This window comes from Oncorhynchus kisutch, linkage group LG26 (assembly GCF_002021735.2).
Source record: "Oncorhynchus kisutch isolate 150728-3 linkage group LG26, Okis_V2, whole genome shotgun sequence".
Lineage (NCBI taxonomy): Eukaryota > Metazoa > Chordata > Actinopteri > Salmoniformes > Salmonidae > Oncorhynchus > Oncorhynchus kisutch.
In genome coordinates this window covers 44,532,216-44,554,487 of record NC_034199.2, presented here as the reverse complement: position 1 = coordinate 44,554,487, position 22,272 = coordinate 44,532,216, and the positions used below count along the sequence as shown (strand labels likewise).

Below are 22,272 nucleotides of genomic sequence, written 5' to 3'. Positions count from 1 at the left end.
GAATGAACTGTTTCATTGCCAGACAAGGCTCCGCTGATAGGCAGGTGTAGCAGTGGTAAGGTGTTGGGACAGCTTTATGTAGGCCCTAACAGTTTGTGGGCACTGTTTGTCACAGTTACAGTGTAATTAATGTGTTGTTTAGTATTGTGTTCTGTAGTGGCTTTGCTCACATGCATCCCACAATGCTTTGTTTTGTTTACCCCACCAAGATTTAATTGCTAAAAAGGCCACTGAAAATGAAAAGTAGGTATGAATGCTGATTGCCAGCAGCTGCTGGCTGATTGTGAGTAGATGCTGATTTAAATCAAATAAAAAAACATCCCTTCTCAGAAGCGCAAATTATCCAAAGCTGATTTACAGGACTAGCATACTATATTTTACATTTGGATTGTTTTTAGTTTACATATAATTTGGTTGAAATTACATTATCCCGCGTGGGCACCAGTGAAAATGGTTGGCTTTCGGTTTCCGCCTCTGACCGTGCCTAATTCCAACTCTTTTAGCCTCTTTCTGACAAAAAAGGTGAAATCCTGGTAGAGGCCATTCATTGGCAGATCGCTCCTGATGACCCGGATGGAATTATGTGATCCGTCCTTAACCCACAGGATGTCCCACCCAGTAGACTACTTCAAAACTGGTGAAAGTCCTCAATGGCACTACCCATGCTAAAACTGGCTTTCGGACTAGTGTCCTTTATCTAGCTCTATCGTTTGGCCATTCCATTCAAGTTTGTTTGACTTTCTCCCATGTAACAACCCATGGATTGAGAAACTCTGTTGGGCACTTCCCATTTGGTTATGAACGCAGGGTAAAGGTGGAATTTACTTGAACACCCCTTCAACTGGTAATTACTAGTTGGGAACCGGTCTAGTTGGAACTAGGAAACTGAAATTTCAGACTTCCTAACGGGTTGTAGTTTTACACGTGTCACGCAATATGCCGTTCAGTTAGCAAGTTAAACATTTCAGAGTTCCCTAGTTCCAACTAGTACATGAATGCAGCATATCATCCCTGAGCACCAACTCCCACATGCTGACGTCACCTAAATAAATGACCTCGATAAGAGCATTTTTGGCAGTTAAATACAATAAAACGCAATCTATATCGTTTTTGAAGCATGATTGCTGTACTTTCAGTCTATGGTTGACAGAACTTGGCCATTAGCCAATCTGGTTTCTCAACAAGGTCATTCTATTGGCATGACAAGTTCATTCAAGTGACCTTATGAAACACTTCCATTTTGATGTATGAACTAACAAACATTCACAGGGGCCTTACGATTCAAACTGAATAATTCCGCTGCGTACCTCAGACTGCCATCGTTGAAGTAGTTTTGTGGCGACGTCAAGTCATCAGCGATTGGATCATATCTAACCAGATTATCAAAGCAAATGACGAATGTTCAAAACTCTGCATTAACCACGTGTTCTGGCTGACCCAACCTGTGTTCTGGCTGACCCAACCTGTGTTCTGGCTGACCCAACCCGTTTCTGGGACCAATCGGATTAGAACGCAAACACATTCTAACTAATGTCCGCGGACATGGCGTTTGGCCCAAAGGAAGGAGTTTGGGTAACCAGGAAAGCTTTAGGTTGCCAGCTCTTGCCTTTAGTCATAATAAAACATACATCTAGTACTCAATACATATTATGAGCCTTCTGGGTTTTTGCTCAATTCCTGCACATTGGTTAGAGAAGAAGTAGTCGTGTTGCCTTCCTGATCCTTGACCACAAAAACAATTGGGATACTTGTTTAGCATGTAATTTATTAAATTAACAAACCTACATAAAATACATGAAGTAGTAGCAACATAAAGATATTGCCAGGGATCACTTTCAAGGTAACCCGATGAAATGTACAAACTCTTCCAAATCTGATTGACCGTTTGCATTAGTCATGCATGTATTAAAAACCAATAGCCATAATGTAATTTAGACCATTTTTTTTGTTGTCGTTTCAAAGCATATAGTCACACAGCTTTGACTCAATACATTCTGGAACCCTTAGTCTATGGCTCAATAATCGATGTATATTAGCACCTGTTAAACCAGGGGATATAATATACGCCATCAAGATGGAGAAACAAAGACAAAAGACACAGCTGTGATCAATATGGCAAGTGATCATGCAAACGCCATTCAGAGTCCCAGCAGTTATGTCATGCAGGTTATTGAAAGCCACAACAATCACCAGACATAAGGCATAACTGATTAAGAATACAAGTCTAAGCTTCTTGAAAAGATCCCCCTTCTCTGAACAGTTGATATTTCTCAAAGACAAATAATAATAGTAATAATATTAAACAAAATGTAGACATTAGTCTAGGAAGTTGCAGACTTCAAATATGCTATGAGATCTGCACGCTCTCCCTTCTTCTTGATGCCAGCAAAGATCATCTTTGTTCCTGGAATGTATTTCTTGGGGTTCTCCAAGTAAGTCATGAGGGTATCAGTATCCCAGACAATGCCTGAAATCACATGTGAAGGGACAGGTCAGGATGAGAATGAAATGTGTCACATTGTCAGACTGCATTTATTTCCTGTAGAATGTGGAAAATCTCAGGACGTACCTTTGGCTTTGTTGGCATCCGTGTAGGAAAAGCCTTCAGCCTGTCCGGTCTTGCGTCCAAACAGACCCCAGAGGTTTGGCCCGACCTTGTGCTTTCCTCCATTTTCAACAGTATGGCACTGGGCACACTTCTGGACAAAAGCCTTTTTCCCCTTTTCAATGTCACCCATGTTTCCTATTGGACAATAAAAGTCAGAAGAGGTCAGCTACAGTACCTAATATATATATATTTTTTTTTTAAATAGATCTGCATTAATGGTAATGCTGAGCGATTAACCAACATTGTTTAATACCCCTGAATAAACAGTTCATTAACTGGAATTCCATTTAGTTCAGGTTGTGTGAGCCCAGTATGCCTCATCTTAGAAGAACTAGTGAATACATTGTCAGACATCTCAGCAGCTGAATTTGCTTAAAATTGCATGACTAAAGACAGAACAGTACAGGAGTACAGAGCAGGATTCATTAAACCGGTAACACTTGAGAAATTTACAGGACCTATATGCATTGGGTGTGTAACCGAATAAGGCGTCCCCCCCCCCATGGTGCTCAGAATGACAGAAATCCCATTTAGAGATCATGGTAATTCGTATTAACAGAACATGCAAGCCAAGGATGCAACAATATGCAGTCCTTCATACCAAATTCTGATGCGCACTTCAGATATAATGTTAGAATACTTGTCCACATGAACTTTTCCTCAGCCAACACCATGGTAGAAAAGTTTACCTACTCGTTTCTAAAACAGACTCCGGGACAGTTGTGGGATAATGAATCACAAATTCATAACAAGTAGGACTATGAAAAATAATTAAAAAGGCAAATGATATAGCACCCAAATCTAGTTGTTAATATGACTAGGACTGTGCCTTTGACCAATGGACAAGGAAAGAAAGTCGATTAAAACAATTGCCTCCGGATCCGATTTTGGCTAGGCTTACATTGAAGCAAGGTAAGACATGCCTCATTTGTAGTAAAATGTTCAGCTTTCAAACAATTAAGTATATATAAATATATAAATAAAAAATAGGGCTGGGCAATATGGCCAAATTATCTTAATGTATTTTTACGCTTTTAATAATGTTCAAAATTCTCATTTCAATGAGTCCTTCTCCATTCTGATTGTTTAATTCATGTGTCTCCATGTGCTGCATTGACCATGAAAACTGAACCCAATAGTCTCGTGGTAGAGGAACAAACAATGTGCTACTTGAGTGACAGAGTGTGGGGTTTGGTCTCTTACCCATGTAAGAGACGCAAACTCGGTCTCAACCTTTAAGTCTTTACTGAAGACTCATCTCTTCAGTGGGTCATATGATTGAGTGTAGCCTGGCCCAGGAGTGGGAAGGTGAATGGAAAGGCTCTGGAGCAACTAACCGCCCTGCTGTCTCTGCCTGGCCGGTTCCCCTCTTTCCACTGGGATTCTCTGCCTCTAACCCTATTACAGGGGCTGAGTCACTGGCTTACTGGGCCTCTTTCATACCGTCCCTGGGAGGCGTGCGTCACCTGAGTGGGTTGAGTCACTGATGTGATCTTCCTGTCTGGGTTGGCGCCCCCCCCTGGGTTGTGCCGTGGCGGAGATCTTTGTGGGCTACACTCGGCCGTGTCTCAGGATGGTAAGTTGGTGGTTGAAGATATCCCTCTCGTGGTGTGGGGGCTGTGCTTTGGCAAATTATCCTTCCTGTTTGGCCCTGTCCGGGGGTGTCCTCAGATGGGGCCACAGTGTCTCCTGACCCCTCCTGTCTCAGCCTCCAGTATTTATGCTGCAGTAGTTTGTGTCGGGGGGCTGGGGTCAGTTTGTTATATCTGGAGTACTTCTCCTGTCCTATTCGGTGTCCTGTGTGAATTTAAGTGTGCGCTCTCTAATTCTCTCTTTCTTTCTCTCGGAGGACCTGAGCCCTAGGACCATGCCTCAGGACTACCTGACATCATGACTCCTTGCTGTCCCCAGTCCACCTGGCCGTGCTGCTGCTCCAGTTTAAACTGTTCTGCCTTATTATTATTGGACCATGCTGGTCATTTATGAACATTTGAACATCTCGGCCATGCTCTGTTATAATCTCCACCCGGCACAGCCAGAAGAGGACTGGCCACCCCACATAGCCTGGTTCCTCTCTAGGTTTCTTCCTAGGTTTTGGCCTTTCTAGGGAGTTTTTCCTAGCCACCATGCTTCTACACCTGCATTGCTTGCCGTTTGGGGTTTTAGGCTGGGTTTCTGTACAGCACTTGGAGATATCAGCTGATGTAGGAAGGGCTATATAAATACATTTGATTTGAGATGAACTACACTGCTCAAAAAAAATAAAAGGGAACACTAAAATAACACATCCTAGATCGGAATGAAATTCTTATTAAATACTTTTTTCTTTACATAGTTGAATGTGCTGACAACAAAATCACACAAAAGTATCAATGGAAATCAAATTTATCAACCCATGGAGGTCTGGATTTGGAGACACACTCAAAATTAAAGTGGAAAAACCACACTACAGGCTGATCCAACTTTGATGTAATGTCCTTAAAACAAGTCCAAATGAGGCTCAGTAGTGTGTGTGGCCTCCACGTGCCTGTATGACCTCCCTACAACGCCTGGGCATGCTCCTGATGAGATGACAGATGGTCTCCTGGGGGATCTCCTCCCAGACCTGGACTAAAGCATCTGCCAACTCCTGGACAGTCTGTGGTACAACGTGGCGTTGGTGGATGGAGCGAGACATGATGTCCCAGATGTGCTCAATTGGATTCAGGTCTGGGGAATGGGTGGGCCAGTCCATAGCATCAATGCCTTCCTCTTGCAGGAACTGCTGACACTCCAGCCACACGAGGTCTAGCATTAGGAGGAACCCAGGGCCAACCACACCAGCATATGGTCTCACAAGGGGTCTGAGGAACTCATCTCGGTACCTAATGGCAGTCAGGCTACCTCTGGCCCCCCAAAGAAATGCCACCCCACACCATGACTGACCCACCGCCAAACCGGTCATGCTGGAGGATGCTGCAGGCAGCAGAACATTCTCCACGGCGTCTCCAGACTCTGTCACGTGCTCAGTGTGAACCTGCTTTCATCTGTGAAGAGCACAGGGCGCCAGTGGCGAATTCGCCAATCTTGGTGTTCTCTGGCAAATGCCAAACGTCCAGCACGGTGTTGGGCTGTAAGCACAACCCCCACCTGTGGACATCAGGCCCTCATACCACCCCCATGGAGTCTGTTTCTGACCGTTTGAGCAGACACATGCACATTTGTGGCCTGCTGGAGGTCCTTTTGCAGGGCTCTGGCAGTGCTCCTCCTGCTCCTCCTTGCACAAAAGCGGCGGTAGAGGTCCTGCTGCTGGGTTGTTGCCCTCCTACGGCCTCCTCCACATCTCCTGGTGTACTGGCCTGTCTCCTGGTGTACTGGCCTGTCTCCTGGTAGCGCCTCCATGCTCGGGACACTACGCTGACAGACACAGCAAAGCCTTCTTGCCACAGCTCGCATTGATGTGTCATCTTGGATGAGCTGCACTACCTGAGCCACTTGTGTGGGTTGTAGACTCCGTCTCATGCTACCACTAGAGTGAAAGCACCACCAGCATTCAAAAGTGACCAAAACATCAGCCAGGAAGCATAGGAACTGAGAAGTGGTCTGTGGTCACCACCTGCAGAACCACTCCTTTATTGGGGGTGTCTTGCTAATTGCTTATAATTTCCACCTGTTGTCTATTCCATTTGCACAACAGCATGTGAAATTTGTCAATCAGTGTTGCTTCGTAAGTGCACGGTTTGATTTCACAGAAGTGTGATTGACTTGGAGTAACATTGTGTTGTTTAAGGGCTCCCTTTATTTTTTTGAGCAGTGTATATAAACTAGTTAGTTTCTAGTGATCTCTTCTGTGGACTTCATATGGCAGTCAGCAACCAACTTTAAAGGTGCATTACCACCACCAACTGGACTGGAGTTTGGACCTCAGATCACCCAAGTGGGTATATGCTCCTAAAACCAGAGGAGATGGGAGAGGCGGGACTTGCAGCCCATTAAATACAGAACCAAGTAATTTTTTAGCATCTGGCTACACAGACGCATGCAAGAAGTTTGGATGAAATTATTTAACACGCATAAGTACATTCATTTTTGCACCGCTCACACACGTAATGTGGGTGGTCTGGTCAACATGTAACGAATGAAAATTAAAAATATATACACACCTGAAATATTGTATTATTTCATAGTAATTTCCTATTGACGTCTACCCAATATGGACCTGACAGGAATATTTTCAATGTTTTGGCAATTGAAAGTAAACAATTGTTGGCTTTGCAATTTCCATTATTGTGATGTTATTATTTCTTAATGCATTTAAAATGTCCAAAGTTATAGTTGCGCTAAAATAAACTCACCCTTTCAAATGGAGAATGTCATCTTTACAAAACGGGTTGAACTGTTATTTTATCCATGTTGCCACCTGCAACTTAACATTAATATTTGAATTCTGAACAATTCAGTGTAAGACATTTTTACTTTCAATTGAAACATTCAACAACAACAAAAATTTGGTCATGTGCAGTTAGAACCCCCCCCCCCCCCCCCCAAGAAAAAATACAAAGTACCACCAACAAGTTCTCCATCTCAAATGATTTTAGAATCAATAGTGTATCGTGCCAGTATATCTCTGCAGTAGTTAGTAGCAATCGCTAGCGACACCAGTACAGTATGTAGCGGAAATAAAATCACTGGAAGGAAGGCAGGTGTTAAGTCGTGGTCACCTTGGGGTTCATAATTCCTCATGAAACTTCGCTGACAATCTCCACATAAGATAACTTGTTAGCTAGGAGTGAGAATCGAATGACTGAACGTACCGGCATTTTGGGTGTAGGCAACGTAAAACTAAGCTTGGGTAGTATAGCCATCAAACGACGGGCAACTTAGGCTGTATTTGAATGATAACCAAGTTAACAAAACTAACGTTAAAACGTCTTTCAAATAAGAGGGCGTCGGTTTTAGCTAGCTAGCGCTCCGTTGCCAAGGTTAGCTAGCTAGCGCTCCGTTGCCAAGGTTAGCTAGCTAGCGCTCCGTTGCCAAGGTTAGCTAGCTAGCGCTCCGTTGCCAAGGTTAGCTAGCTAGCGCTCCGTTGCCAAGGTTAGCTAGCTAGCGCTCCGTTGCCAAGGTTAGCTAGCTAGCGCTCCGTTGCCAAGGTTAGCTAGCTAGCGCTCCGTTGCCAAGGTTAGCTAGCTAGCTCTCCGTTGCCAAGGTTAGCTAGCTAGCTCGCCGTGGCCAAGGTTAGCTAGCTCGTTCGCCGTGGCCAAGGTTAGCTAGCTCGTTCGCCGTGGCCAAGGTTAGCTAGCTCGTTCTCCGTGGCCAAGGTTAGCTCGCGCGCTCGCCGTGGCCAAGGTTAGCTAGCTAGCTCGCCGTGGCCAAGGTTAGCTAGCTCGCTCGCCGTGGCCAAGGTTAGCTAGCTAGCTCGCCGTGGCCAAGGTTAGCTAGCTCGCTCGCCGTGGCCAAGGTTAGCTAGCTAGCTCACCGTGGCCAAGGTTAGCTAGCTCGCCGGTGCCAAGGTTAGCTAGCTCGCCGGTGCCAAGGTTAGCTAACGCGTTAAAAGGCAATACCATAGTAATCACGACGTTACAAAACGGCTGATTTAAGCAGTCTAGCTAACGTTAGCTATTAACTCAAATCACTACAACTGTCTCCTGGTGTGCCATTTCTTCAGTCATGGCTTTTCAGTTATCGGTTTGAGTTGAGATGTTTAGCGGGCTCGTAAAGTTACCACGTTTCAACAGCGGATACAGAATCAGGCAAAGGTTCCTTTAGATAATAAAAAAAAAAAACTAACGCAATGTTCACAATTCAAGAAACTGACTACAAATTCAACTACTAAAACGTATTTAATCAATGTTACCTGTTCAAATTAACTATATTCCTTACAGTTGTTCCAACTTCAGAGCTTTTTTGTGTGCTAGTTCCAATCCTATCCGCTTTCGCCCTTGCCGGTAGCCGACTCACTGGATCTAATAGTATTGCGACCAAGTTCCTTTTTCTTCCCTCCAGATTTTTTTTTTTATGTCATCCAGACTGGCCAGTCACATGCTCTATCATCACTCTGACGAACGCAGCTGTTTTGCATTCAAGCCCTAGATGGAGTTGAGAACAATTAATGTAGGCCTACTACACGAATGGTAATAGCATACACAACATTTCAGTGAAAATGCGTTGTTGTTGTTGTTTGTATTCACACTAACACCACAACAAATATGTCTGTATTCCTCTTGGACTACATTTTTTTTTTTACCAATCATCATCATTGGAAAGATCAGACAACAGTTGGAATGTTTAAGATTGTTGTGGGGAATTTCACTGTCTTTTATTGTGAAGAGGGTTTGTTGCATCCCTGTAACCATACATCGACCTAACACCAGGTAGTTCTTTTGAGAAGAAGATATAGCTACACAAAGCTAACCAAAGTACATACTATACCAGAGAGGAAGAGGCGAAGCATATATGGAGAAAAAGATGGCGAAGTGGATTCTGAATCTAATGGCAGTATTATCAAGGAGAATTGAAGTATTGTCCAAAAGAATGGTAAACGGACCAAAGTAGTGTACATTGATGAGAATGTCACTTTGTACATTGTTGGAGTACAGTTTATTAACGAGAAGTAGCTGATCGAATTACCAATCTTGAGGAATCCATTTGAGATATCCAATCTGGTGGAGAGAGTTCTGGGTAGAGTGAAGGCTGTGAGGATCACGAGAGGCGGGCAAATGGAGCACCCCACTATCCACGTTGACGGTACAGCAGTGGAGAATATGGAAAGTTTTACATTCCTCAGTGTACATATCACCTACAAAACTGAAATGGTCCATGCACACAGACAGTGTGGTGAAGAAGGTGCAACAGTGCCTCTTCAACCTCAGGAGGCTGAAAAAATGTGGCTTGTCACTGAAAACCCTCACTAACTTTTACAGGTGCACAATTGAGAGCATCCTGTAATACCCTGACTACATCGCTTGCGTCGCGTGCATGAGCGTCTGAGTAGCCAATGGCTAAAATAGAACTCCTTTCTATTTCTGACGCAGATCGGCTGCAAGTCCTGCCTCTCCCACCTCCTCATTGGTTTATAGAAGCAGGTACCCACCGTGCCATCTCCTCATTGGTTATACCCACGTGGGTGATTGAAAGACAAACTATTTTGCCGGTTGTCGTGGTAATACTATGAAAGTGTAGATGCCAATCACCATATAAATTCAAACGCCTGGAAGGAGGAGAGATGACTAGAAATTATTCGGTTGACCGTTTTATGTGTGGATTAATTGTCGGAGTAGAGGACCTTGTGCATTTCAGGTAAAATAACAACTCAATGTTTATATTCCAGGACAAATTAGCTAGCTACTGCAAGTTAGCTAAATAGGACAAATTAGCTAGCAACTGCAAGTTAGCTAAATAGGACAAATTAGCTAGCAAGCTAACTAGCTATATTGCCATACATGTTTAATGCTTTTCGACCTGTCCCCAAATTAATGTAATTGGTTCAGAGTTTGTATTGATATTTTAAACTGTGTGTCGTGATCGCGTTTGGTGAACGGGGACAAAATACATTTATGCACGATAGCGCACGCACGCAGACGGTTTGGGTTGGTACGGCAGCTGCACTGCCCACAACCGCAGAGCTCTCCAGAGGGTTTTGCTGTCTGCACAACGCATCACTGGGGGCAAACTACATGCCCTCTAGGACACATACAACACCCAATGTCACAGGAAGGCATAAAAGATCATCAAGGACAATAACCACCCGAGCCACTGCCTGTTCACCCTGCTTCTATCCAGAAGGTGAGGTCAGTACAGGTGCATCAAAGCTGGGACAGAGAGATAGAAGCTGTTTTTCAATCTCAAGTCCATCAGATTGTTAAACACCCACCACTAGCACAGAGAGGTGACTGCCTACCTACAGACAACATATAATGTGATCTTTTCCACTACTTGGACATCTCGGCTTCTCCCTTCTGCAAACACTTGAAACATAACCAAAAGCTTTACAATGATCACACTGCATTGGTCTTTGGATAAATGCTCTGACTCTGACTAAAGTACAGATAGACTCTTCAATTTTTCTTCTTTAACCACGTGATTCATCTGACATGCATCAATCACTCCAGGAATATTTTTACATCTCTTCAACATACACTTCCCACAAGACGCCAGATATAAGCCCCTTGAGGGGTGCCCTGTTCCTAAGAGACACACACGACACTTCAAACTTATAAAATCGTGTGAGACACAACACACGTTTCTTCTGATCCGTAGAAGTAGAAAAAAATCCAAATCAAATCAAATTTTATTGGTCACATACACATGGTTAGCAGATGCTATTGCGAGTGTAGTGAAATGCTTCTAGATCTGACAGTGCAGCAGTATATAATATTTAACAATTTCACAACTAAATTTAATATCTAACAAATTCCACAACAAAACCTAATACACACAATCTAGTAAAGGACTGGGATGAGACTATATAAGTATAAAATATATGGATAAGCAGTGACAGAACGGCTAAGATGCAATAGATAGTAAAGAATAGATATTGAAGGATACAGTATACAGTATATACATATGAGATGAGTAATACGAGATATGTAAACATTCTTATTGTGTCATTATTAAAGTAACTAGTGTTCCATTTATTAAAGTGGCCAATGATATCAAGTATAAAAGTGATGAAAATAATGACATGTTGCAATTGTGGTGGGAACCATGAAGCCACTTCTTTCAAATGCCCCACAAGGGTGAAAGAGAATGAGGTGGCCAAAGTGGCATTTCATCATATACAGCGGCTGTTAAAAGGGTTGAGGGTTTGAATGGTGCACCTGAAGAGTCCATGGTGGTGGATAGACCTTCACTGCAGGCTGCAGGGCTTGCCTTTCACCAGCGGAATCCTGACATTTTAAAGGTTAAGAAGGTGGACTTTGTGGGCTTTATCGCTATGGGGATTAATGGCACTGTCAAGGTGGAGAGAAGGTCCAGGAAGATCGAAATCATTGTGGACGCGGCAGAGCGGTTACATGGAATATTGTCACAAGCCGTACCACCCTCTCAGGTTTATTTTTTTTGAGTCAACTACTCACCACATTTTATACACTGCAGTCCTAGCTAGCTGTAGCTTATGCTTTCAGTACTAGATTAATTATCTGATCCTTTGATTGGGTGGACAGCATGTCAGTTCATGCTGCAAGGGCTCTGATAGACGGGAGGACGTCCTCCGGAAGTTGTCATAATTACCGTGTATGTCTATGGAAAGGAGTGAGAACCATGAGCCTCCTAGGTTTTGTATTGAAGTCAATGTTGCCAGAGGAGGACGGAAACTAGCTGTACTCCGGCAACACGATGGTGCTACCCTACAGAGTGCTGGTGAGGCTACTGTAGACCTTCATTGCGAAATGTGTTTTCTGTTATTTGGTGACGTGATTATATTTAGTATAGTTTTATCTAAAAGGGATAACTTTTTAAAATGTTTTACAATTTTCCTCCTCTGAGGAGCCTCCACTGGTACGCACCCATCCACATCGAAGGGCCTGTAGTGGAGAGTGTCAAAAGTTTCAAGATCCTCGGCGTGCACATCACTGACGACCTGAAACGGTCCCTTCACACAGAGGGTGTGGTGAAAAAGTTTTGGGTTTGCCACAATACCAGTATCGCAATACTCGGAAGTATCGTGGCAAGGAAACAAAATATTGAATATCTTGAGGAACATTTGTTTTTAAACAAACAACATTATGTTGTCACATTTGTTTATTTTAGAAGCTATAACACCCAACATTTTACATAAGTAGGTTTTTATAGGACCATAGTTTAGTCTAATTCGTGTTTTATTTTTTGCCATGGAAAATCTGTTATCGTAGTATTGCAAATATTGGTATCGTGACAACCCTACAAGGCAGGAGGTTAAAGAAATTCAGTTTGGCCCCTAAGACCCTTACAAACTTCTACAGATGCACCATTGAGAGCATCCTGTCGGGCTGTATCACCACCTGGTACAGCAATTGCAACGTCCACAACCGCAATGCTCTTGAGAGGGTGGTGGGGTCTGCCCAAAGCCTGCCCTCCCGGACATCTACATTACCCAGTGTCACAGAAAGGCCAAGAAAATCATCAAGAACAGTAGAACAGAGTTGAGTTTGCTTTTTCTCCTGTGTGTGGCCACTGCTCATGCTCTCCAAATATTGGCGCTCTGAGAAGTTTTCTGAGGTGACCAGGACGATGGTGACCAGGACAATGTGCCAGCACAGAGGGATAGGCCAACGAGTGATATATGCTTCAGTAAGGTTGGCTTCTTAGCGTTTATGTGCAATGGTTATCAACTGTACCGCAGAAATATAACGTAAATCACAGAAATAGATGTTGTGGTGGCAGCTGCAGAGAAGTATTTGGGCGTACGAGATTTGACTTCAGAAGAGTTATAGGGTGTGTTGTGTGGTGGTGTCCCTTCCCCCCCCCAGGCCATTGGCATGGTGCGGGAGCAGATAGGGTCATATTACTGGATTGGGGTAGTTGGTTTTTAATGACTGTAGGATTAGTTGGAAGGGTTTTTAAATGTATTTTAATATTTTACTTTGTGGACCACAAAGCATTTCGCTACACCACAAAGCATTTCGCTACACCACAAAGCATTTCGCTACACCACAAAGTATTTCGCTACACCACAAAGCATTTCGCTACACCACAAAGCATTTCGCTACACCACAAAGCATTTCGCTACACCACAAAGCATTTCGCTACACCACAAAGCATTTCGCTACACCACAAAGCATTTCGCTACACCACAAGCATTTCGCAACACCCACAATAACATCTGCTAAACATGTGTATGTGACCAATAAAATGTTATTTGATTTGAAAGTGTAATACATTTATAGTATAGTCCTGTTGGGGGCTGTACTGCAACATATCGGATGCCAACCTCCGTTAAACTCAAAAGAAGAAGAAGGAAGCGCTTGCTTGTAGCCCTAAAGCCCGAACCTCTGGTTCGTTCGGTGCAAGCTCAACGATGTGAAAACAAGTATGTCTAAATAGGCTTTTGGAATGAAGGTTTAGGAGATCTTATGTTTTGTTCTATAAGATAATAGCAGTCAGTTAACATGACCTTTATGAATTATGAAGGCTTTGTGGTTTATGTGCTTTTATTAATAACATACATTCTTCAACATTCACACAATGTGACGTTAGCTGATGAAGATTATCTCATAGAACAGAACGTATAAGATCTCCTAAGTCTGTGTTTATGCAACAACAACAACAAAAAACGACCAAAATGCCATTCATTTTCTCCATAGGCATTGTCCAACGATTTCATAGCGGAGTTAGTGCCTACAAAAAGACGCCATTACTATTTATCTCTCTACACCTAACCAATCAGGAGGTTGTTTGACGAAACGAATCTTTGGACGTCATTGATCACGTGTTTCTTCCGGAAAAGGAGAGACAGGCGTTTGTACGTTGCCGCAATTTCGACGCATTTCTCGGAGTTTCAGTATCAAACGTAACATCACTCGCTACAGAAAATATACTATTAATTGTTTTTTTAAATTTAATTTAAACGGTGCTAGACAGAACAAGTGAAACCTTTAAACTATCGATAACTGTTTACGGATCATCGTCGACTCCACTTCGCAAGTGTGTGTGTCTCTTGTTAGCTAACGTTAGCTTAGCGAGATAGTTTTCAGGGTGGTAAAATGGAGGATGCATTTAGGCCGTCGACGGATCTCGATGATCCCCCAAATAGTCGCTTGTTTCTAGTTACAAGTAAGTCCATCACAGAGGACATGATCCGGGAGCAGTTTTCTCTTTTTGGAGAAATTCAGGATGTTTGGGTAGTCAAAGACAAACAGACAAAGGAGTCAAAAGGAGTGTCCTTTGTGAAATTTACCAAATCGTCCGAGGCATGTACGGCTATGGAAGAAATGCATGGAAAATGCTTGGTCGAAGGAACCAAACCAATCAAGGTATGTACTCTGGCTTCAGTGACTTTGCTCATGTTATTAACACTTATTGTAGCTAGTGCTTCTTCATTTGGTGTCCCGGCGGATTTGTGTAGGATCATGCTGGGTGAAGGAGTTGGGCCTACTAATGGCTGCCTTTCTAAGTTCGAAAAGTGCCTTGCACATTTTGTTGACCCAAAAAAAGTGACATGGGATGGGGTAAGAAATTGCACCAGCATCTTATCCCTAGACAGATTACAGATGGTCTATTATATTAACAAGATAGTCGATTTGACCACTATTGGAACTGCATGTCTTTTAAGATGGGGGGGTGGGGGGAGGGTCAGTTGGGACCATTCTAGCCAATGAGGGCAGATAAGCGTGTGAGCAGGCCATGGAGATGGAGGACTCCTTTTTGTATCTGTACCGTTTATATAGCATCTGTGACAGTATGGGCAGCGCCATTGAGGCAGTATTTGTTTTGAGGTACTCCATTTTCTTCTTCATTGGCGAATTGCTCCCAACTCATAAGAATCCCCACCCAGTTGACTACTTTAAAATGGTGGATGCTGTCAAATAAAATAATTGTATGTGTCACGTGCCGAATACAAAAGGTGTAGACATGAGTGAAATGTTTACTTACAAGTCCTTAACCAACAATGCAGTTCGAAGATAAATGTGTTTAAAAGTATTTATTAAAATATGTTAAAACAGGTTATATCCATGAGTCCAGCCCTCTGACAACAGGCAGAACTCCCAATATAACGCCCCCCCCCCCCCCCCCCCCAAAGACAAAATACCAAGTGCAACCAGAAGGACCGACTTGGTCTCCGCTCAAAACCTTGTCTGCGTTGCACCACATTGTGTGCATGACAGACACCGGGAATTCCTCATTTCAGCAGCACTCTGCTCTGGAGATCACAGCATGAGACTGCTCGTAATGCCTAGTGCTCTCTCCCTCTGGGAGGAAGACAGACACACAAGTCCACTTCTAGATACCAGTCTTATACTGCAAACGGATTGGACAACAGGCATGAATCATACTCTCACTGGGCCAGAGTAATCTCAGTCATTTTCCTGATTGTTGGGGTGCGGCTCGTAAGCCTTTACCTCACCTGTCGGCGTAGGTTCTTTCTCTTCTGTCAGGTTTGGTGTGTGTGTATTTTTAATATATTTATTAATCGTGCTAAGTTCTCTTCTGCCAGGTGTTTATTGCCCAGGCGAGGTCCTCCGGAAGCCACCGAGACGTGGAGGATGAGGAGCTCACCAGAATATTTGTGATGATTCCCAAAACCTTTACGGAGGACGACTTGAAAGAAACATTCAAGGTAGTTCATCACCCTCGATCATGTTGTATTTGGTTGATCAACCGTATTGGAATTGCCTATGCTTATCGCTCATTTGTTCTCACAGGAATATGGTGACATTGAGTATTGCATCATCGTAAAGAATAAAACCACAGGAGAAAGTAAGGGCCTGGGGTATGTGAGATATCACAAACCCTCACAGGCAGCCACTGCCATAGAGAACTGTGAGAAGAGTAAGTTGTCTCTTTTTATTCATATCACATGTCTGTGAAAACCCAAACTATCAATCTAGTAATCCATGTTTGTGTCGTTTTTGTTTACAACAGCATATAGGGCCATTCTTGCAGAGCCAAGGAACAAAACGCCAGCCCCAGACAACGACTACTTCAGCCCTGCCAGAGCAGAGCATGTCCAGGGTGACCCAGGAATGACTTCCTATCCATTTGGTATGTACCTGCCATTGGTGTGACTAGACCTACAATTTCTTCAGACCCATGATTGTTTTTCTGCAAATTCTAAACCATTCTATTTCCTCCCATTGAAGTGGACTCTGGTTTTCATACCAGGGGAGACATGCGGGGCACAGACATCATCACCAGGTGCTTAATGGTGTCATCAAGGGCGAGCATCACACAAGATCAAGTCTATAGCCTCTTTGACCTGATCCCGGGGATGGATTATTGTGAGATGCAGCAGGATTCATATGGTTTCAGCACAGGTAGCCACAAAGCACACAGTTACTCCCTCAGATGCAACACCTGATGTATTGCATAGGAATTGGTGGCTAGTAGTGTTTTTGTGTGTTTTTTTTTTACCCTTTCAGGGCAAGCTATGATTCGCTACAACAACCTTGGATCAGCTGTCTATGCGAAAAACAAACTGGATGGCTTTGAGTACCCACCTGGGAACCGGCTAGTAGTCACTCACATTGATGATGGGCAGGACAGAAGAAGGTAGGATGAAATGTAACTTCATGGTATTGTACATCAAATCTAATTTTATTTGTCACATACAAATGTTTAGCAGATGTTATTGTTTGGTCCTTATTTACCCTCTTGTTGTCTCCAGTCCAGTGGGAAGGATGGCCATGCAGCTGGTAGCAGCCCAGATGATGTCTATCGTGTGCAATGCTCCTACTGGCCCACCACCACTTAGGAAGACGAGTACTGTAAGTTACTGACTTGGTTAACTTTGAGGGAACGAGGCCTTTTCTAGTACTTTCTAGAGCTAACCAAGATTTTAAAAATAAAAAAACTACTACATGATGATTGAACTTCCTAACAAACTTTATGATATGTCGCTGTCAGGGCTACCCATCACCTGCTGTTCCTCAGAGCCCCCGGGTACAGACAGATGTTGCACTCCCACCTCTCCAGAAGTTGGCCCCCTCAGACAGCCGGGTGAAAGAACGCCTATTTGTGGTCTTCAAACCTTTGCCTCTGCCCATGGATGTGCTTGAAGATGTGTTCTGGTATGAGATACTTGCCATTATTTTCATTAATACACTGTTTATTAAGACTTATTACTGATAAACTCTTTAAACTAACAACAGTTTATAAAATACTTTTAATTGTTTAAGGTTTTCTGTACTGTGCTATTCCCTTTTTAACTTTGGGCTAGAGGGATAGTTGCGATCTTGTGAGTATTGATGATTGGGTGAGGTCAAAATTCCTGCCGAACACTTATTCCCTTCTCTCTCTTGTTTCTACAGCCGTTTTGGCTCTCTGGTTGAGGTTTTCCTTGTGCCTGGACGGAATGTGGGCTACATGAAGTACGCAGAGAGAAAGAGTGCTGATGATGCCATGGCGACCCTACATGGTCAAATGGTGAATGGCGTTAAAATGAAGGTGATGCGGGCTGACCCGCCCAAAGAGGAGTCTCACAAACGTCAACGCACCTATTAGGGGGACACAGAACAAGGTAAGTGTCTCCAAGGGTTAAGACTAAATTCTGTAGCGATCAATGACAGCGAGTGTCCGTCCACCAGCTGTTTTTTTCTTTATACATACTTGAATTACCAGAGCCGTATGTTGCGTTACCAGCAGACATAAGGTAAGTACATAGCAGGACTAAACAATATATATATATTTTTTCTTAACCCGACTCTGGGCAACACATTAGGAGAGACCAACACAGTTTAATGCATATTTAAAGTGCTGATGTTTTTGTTCCTACAGAGATGACCTAAGTGACATGACCTCCAACATGACTGAACCGACATAAATGATGACAGGACCAAATTACGACCACACTACGGACAGTGATCTCTGTACCTTACTTTGATGTTTCTTTGTACTAACGCTGAAGGTGATGACAGTGGTGGTCCTTTTCTCCTCAAGATTGATATTTTGATGTTAAGGAATAGATTTTGAATCTGCATTGGTCCTAATATGTTCTCAATAAAAAAAACACCCAATGCATTTTGTGTGTGAATTTATTTTTGTTTTTAATGAGTGTCAACTATGGTAGGTTTTTCCTCAATGTTATTAGCAGACTAGATTTGTTGTATTATGCCCAAGTTTTATATTTTCTTAATGCAGCCTACTTGTTGTTGCTTTTAGTTTGACCGGTGAGGGGTGAAATCTGTGTATTTTTTATATATATATATATATCTGTGCCAGAGTCATATATTAATGATAAATCACCTGAGTTACTACACTGATAACTAGTATATATGCCCCATGGTGTCAACTAGCAAATACTCTGTGCTTTGCTGTTGAACAGCGGCACCTACTGTAATAGAGACGGCGTTGAATATTGGCGAAGTGAACATAAACTAGATTGTAATTGCACATGAAGTACAATTGATGGTACTTGCTTTCTCTAAGTATTTTTGTGGTTAAAGTTTTAGAGTATGTATGGTTTTGAAAAATGTTTATATAATATTAGTTTGCAGTAGTAATGGTGGTGGCTGGTTGTAGATACATTTAGGATGGTCATCAAATTGATTTGTATAGCCCTCTGTACATCAGCTGATATCTCAAAGTGCTGGACAGAAACCCAGCCTAAAAGCCCAAACAGCAAGCAATGCAGGTGTAGAAGCAGGAAAAACTCCCTAGAAAGGCCAAAACCTAGGAAGAAACCTAGAGAGGAACAAGGCTATGTGGGGTGGCCAGTCCTCTTCTGGCTGTGCCGGGTGGTGATTATAACAGAACATGGCCAAGCTGTTCAAATGTTCATAAATTACCAGCATGGTCAAATAATAATAATCACAGGCAGAACAGTTGAAACTGGAGCAGCAGCACGGCCAGGTGGACTGGGGACAGCAAGGAGTCATCATGCCAGGTAGTCCTGAGGCATGGTCCTAGGGCTCAGGTCCTCTGAGAGACAAAGAAAGAGAATTAGAGAGAGCATACCTAAATTCACACAGGACACCGGATAAGACAGGAGAAGTACTCCAGATATAACAAACTGACCCTAGCCCCCTGACACATAAACTGCTGCTGCATAAATACAGGATGCTGAGACAGGAGGGGTCAGGAGACACTGGCCCAACCCGAGGACGCCCCCAGACAGGGCCAAACAGCCAAAGCACAGCCCCCACACCACGAGAGGGATAACTTCAACCACCAACTTACCATCCTGAGACAAGGCCGAGTATAGCCCACAAAGATCTTCGCCACGGCATAACCCAAGGGGGGGGCGCCAACCCAGACAGGAAGATCACATCAGTGACTCAACCCACTCAAGTGACGCACTAGGGACGGCATGAAAGAGCACCAGTAAGCCAGTGACTCAGCCCCTGTAATAGGGTTAGAGGCAGAGAATCCCAGTGGAAAGAGGGGAACCGGCCAGGCAGAGACAGCAAGGCGCTCCAGAGCCTTTCCGTTCACCTTTCCGTTCACCTTCCCACTCCTGGGCCAGACTACACTCAATCATATGACCCACTGAAGAGATGAGTCTTCAGTAAAGACTTAAAGGTTGAGACCGAATTTGCATCTCTCACATGGGTAGGCAGACCATTCCATAAAAATTGAGCTTTATAGGAGAAAGCCCTGCTTCCAGCTGTTTGCTTAGAAATTCTAGGGACAATTAGGAGGCCTGCGTCTTGTGACCGTAGCGTATGTGTAGCTATGTACGGCAGGACCAAATCAGAGAGATAGGTAGGAGCAAGCCCATGTAATGCTTTGTTGGTTAGGTTAGGTTGTAGGTAGGTTAGGTTAGTTTCTAATGTCTTAAACACAGGCTTCTAGCGAGGGCAATTTTGGGGCTTCACCATGTTTCATTGAAATGTACAGCTGTGTGTCGTCCGCATAGCAGTGAAAGTTAACATTATGTTTTCGAATGACATCCCCAAGAGGTAAAATATATAGTGAAAACAATAGTAGTCCTAAAACGGAACCTTGAGGAACACCAAAATTTACAGTTGATTTGTCAGAGGACAAACCATTCACAAAGACAAACTGATATCTTTCCAACAGATAAGATCTAAACCAGGCCAGAACTTGTCTGTGAAGACCAATTTGAGTTTCCAATCTCTCCAAAAGAATGTGGTGACCGATGGTATCAAAAGCAGCACTAAGGTCTAGGAGCACGAAGACAGATGCAAAGCCTCGGTCTGATGCCATTAAAAGGTAATTTACCACCTTCACAAGTGCAGTCTCAGTGCTATGATGGGGTCGATATAGGCCGATAGTTTTTTATATTTTCTGGGTCAAGGTTGGGCTTTTTCTAGAGAGGCTTTATTACTGCCACTTTTAGTGAGTTTGGTACACATCCGGTGGATAGAGAGCCGTTTATAATGTTCAACATAGGAGGACCAAGCACAGGAAGCATCTCTTTCAGTAGTTTAGTTGGAATAGGGTCCAGTATGCAGCTTGAAGGTTTAGAGGCCATGATTATTTTCATCATTGTATCAAGAGATATAGTACTAAAACACTTGACTGTCTCTTGATCCTAGGTCCTTGCAGAGTTGTGCAGACTCAGTACAACTGAGCTTTGAAGGAATACGCAGATTTAAAGAGGAGTCCGTAATTTGCTTTCTAATAATCCAGATTTTTTCCTCAAAGAAGTTCATGAATTTATTACCGCTGAAGTGAAAGCCATCCTCTCTTGGGGAATGCTGCTTTTTAGTTAGCTTTGCGACAGTATCAAAAATAAATTATGGATTGTTCTTATTTTCCTCAATTAAGTTGCAAAAATAGGATGATCGAGCAGCAGTAAGGGCTCTTCGATACTCACTGACTTCCAGTTTGGTGTGGCGCCATTTCTGTTCCATTTTTCTGGAAGCTTGCTTCAGAGCTCTGGTATTTTCTGTATACCAGGGAGCTAGTTTCTTATGAGAATTTTGTTTTGTTTTTAGGGGTGCAACTGCATCTAGGGTATTGTGCAAGGTTAAATTGAGTTCCTCAGTTAGGTGGTTAATGGATTTTTGTCCTGTGATGTCCTTGGGTAGACAAAGGGAGTCTGGAAGGGCATCAAGGAATCTTTGTGTTGTCTGTGAATTTATAGCACGACTTTTGATGCTTCTTGGTTGGGGTCTGAGCAGATTATTTGTTGCAATTGCAAACATAATAAAATGGTTGTCCGATTGTCCAGGATTATGAGGAAAAACATTAAGATCCACAACATTTATTCCATGGTACAAAACTAGGTCCAGAGTATGACTGTGGCAGTGAGTAGGTCCAGAGACATGTTGGACAAAACCCACTGAGTCGATGATTGCTCCGAAAGCCTTTTGGAGTGGGTCTGTGGACTTTTCCATGTGAATATTAAAGTCACCAAAAATTTGAATATTATCTGCTATGACTACAAGGTCCAATAGGAATTCAGGGAACTCAATGAGGAACGCTGTATATGGCCCAGGAGGCCTGTAAACAGTAGCTATAAAAAGTGATTGAGTAGGCACTAAACAAACTTTTATATGTTCAGGCTATAAAACTTGCTTGTCACAAATTCCACAGAATTGCATTTGCCTAGTTGAGGGCTTTGGTTAACAGTACAACCACAAGATGGCAGTCTAATTATTGGGAGAGACTGCTGCATTGCTTAATCCTCTTCCACAACGAGAGAGGTGGAATGAGGTGACTCATTCATCCTGGACAAATGGAAATTCTACATTTTTACCAATAGTGAGTTCAGTTTAACCCCCCCCCCCCCCCCCCCCCCCCCCCCCCACCACCACCACTGTTTAATAGAGCACAGATTCTAGCTCAAACCAGAAACCATAGTGTAAACGGTACCACCTGTGTCATGAGGATCCAGACCTTTTTGGCAGAGGCCGTACTATGCTATTATACAAGACTATTTCCCCAATCGTAAAATGCCTCCGTCACAAACCCCAGTACGAACATGGGAACGCTTCTAACAGTTATCCCATTGCTGCATCCATTTGCAGTTATTGGTCACTCTACATATGCGCTAGACTTCATTGGCTAGAGTAGAATTTAAGGTACCGTTACATACAGGGACCTATAATAACGCACATCAGATGTTCTAAGCCAGCATCACTAAA

The 22,272-nt window shown here is 43.2% G+C and overlaps 3 protein-coding genes across 5 annotated transcripts in view; 2 read left to right on the top strand and 1 right to left on the bottom strand.

Annotated features, from left to right (window-relative positions):
• Positions 1-4,503, top strand: part of LOC109870994 (alkyldihydroxyacetonephosphate synthase, peroxisomal) — a 49,689-nt gene extending 45,186 nt beyond the window's left edge. Inside the window, exon 20 of the mRNA XM_020461730.2 lies at positions 4,458-4,503. Coding sequence (XP_020317319.1) covers positions 4,458-4,471 — 14 coding nt within the window. The 3' untranslated portion in view covers positions 4,472-4,503. The remainder of the gene's footprint in view (positions 1-4,457) is intronic.
• LOC109870995 (cytochrome c) lies at positions 1,746-8,599 on the bottom strand. 2 transcript variants are annotated; one of them, XM_020461734.2, is made up of 3 exons: positions 8,468-8,599; positions 2,570-2,743; positions 1,746-2,467 (listed from the first exon to the last, which is right to left on the bottom strand). In XM_020461734.2, exons 2-3 carry the CDS (start codon positions 2,736-2,738, stop codon positions 2,322-2,324), a joined length of 315 nt encoding a protein of 104 aa, XP_020317323.1. In that variant the 5' UTR covers positions 2,739-2,743; positions 8,468-8,599; the 3' UTR covers positions 1,746-2,321. The 2 variants fall into 2 exon arrangements, with proteins under 2 accessions (XP_020317323.1, XP_020317322.1); XM_020461733.2 differs by having other exon boundaries at positions 8,442-8,598.
• A 5,380-nt stretch (positions 8,600-13,979) lies between these two features.
• Positions 13,980-18,238, top strand: rbm45 (RNA binding motif protein 45). 2 transcript variants are annotated; one of them, XM_020461805.2, is made up of 11 exons: positions 13,980-14,535; positions 15,717-15,839; positions 15,925-16,051; positions 16,145-16,264; positions 16,363-16,536; positions 16,642-16,771; positions 16,887-16,986; positions 17,126-17,289; positions 17,530-17,738; positions 17,840-17,870; positions 17,996-18,238. In XM_020461805.2, exons 1-9 carry the CDS (start codon positions 14,266-14,268, stop codon positions 17,720-17,722), a joined length of 1,401 nt encoding a protein of 466 aa, XP_020317394.1. In that variant the 5' UTR covers positions 13,980-14,265; the 3' UTR covers positions 17,723-17,738; positions 17,840-17,870; positions 17,996-18,238. The 2 variants fall into 2 exon arrangements, with proteins under 2 accessions (XP_020317394.1, XP_020317393.1); XM_020461804.2 differs by lacking the exon at positions 17,840-17,870 and having other exon boundaries at positions 13,990-14,535.
• The last annotated feature ends 4,034 nt before the right edge of the window (positions 18,239-22,272 follow it).

Bases quoted from the DNA above. Each gene is read 5' to 3' on its own strand.
- rbm45 (XM_020461805.2), top strand. From the start codon at position 14,266: ATGGAGGATGCATTTAGGCCGTCGACGGATCTCGATGATCCCCCAAAT. The intron at 16,265-16,362 runs GTATGTACCTGC...CTCCCATTGAAG, and splicing joins AATGACTTCCTATCCATTTG to TGGACTCTGGTTTTCATACC. The intron at 16,772-16,886 runs GTAGGATGAAAT...TGTTGTCTCCAG, and splicing joins GATGGGCAGGACAGAAGAAG to TCCAGTGGGAAGGATGGCCA.
- LOC109870995 (XM_020461734.2), bottom strand. From the start codon at position 2,738: ATGGGTGACATTGAAAAGGGGAAAAAGGCTTTTGTCCAGAAGTGTGCC. The intron at 2,468-2,569 runs GTACGTCCTGAG...ATGTGATTTCAG, and splicing joins GGATGCCAACAAAGCCAAAG to GCATTGTCTGGGATACTGAT.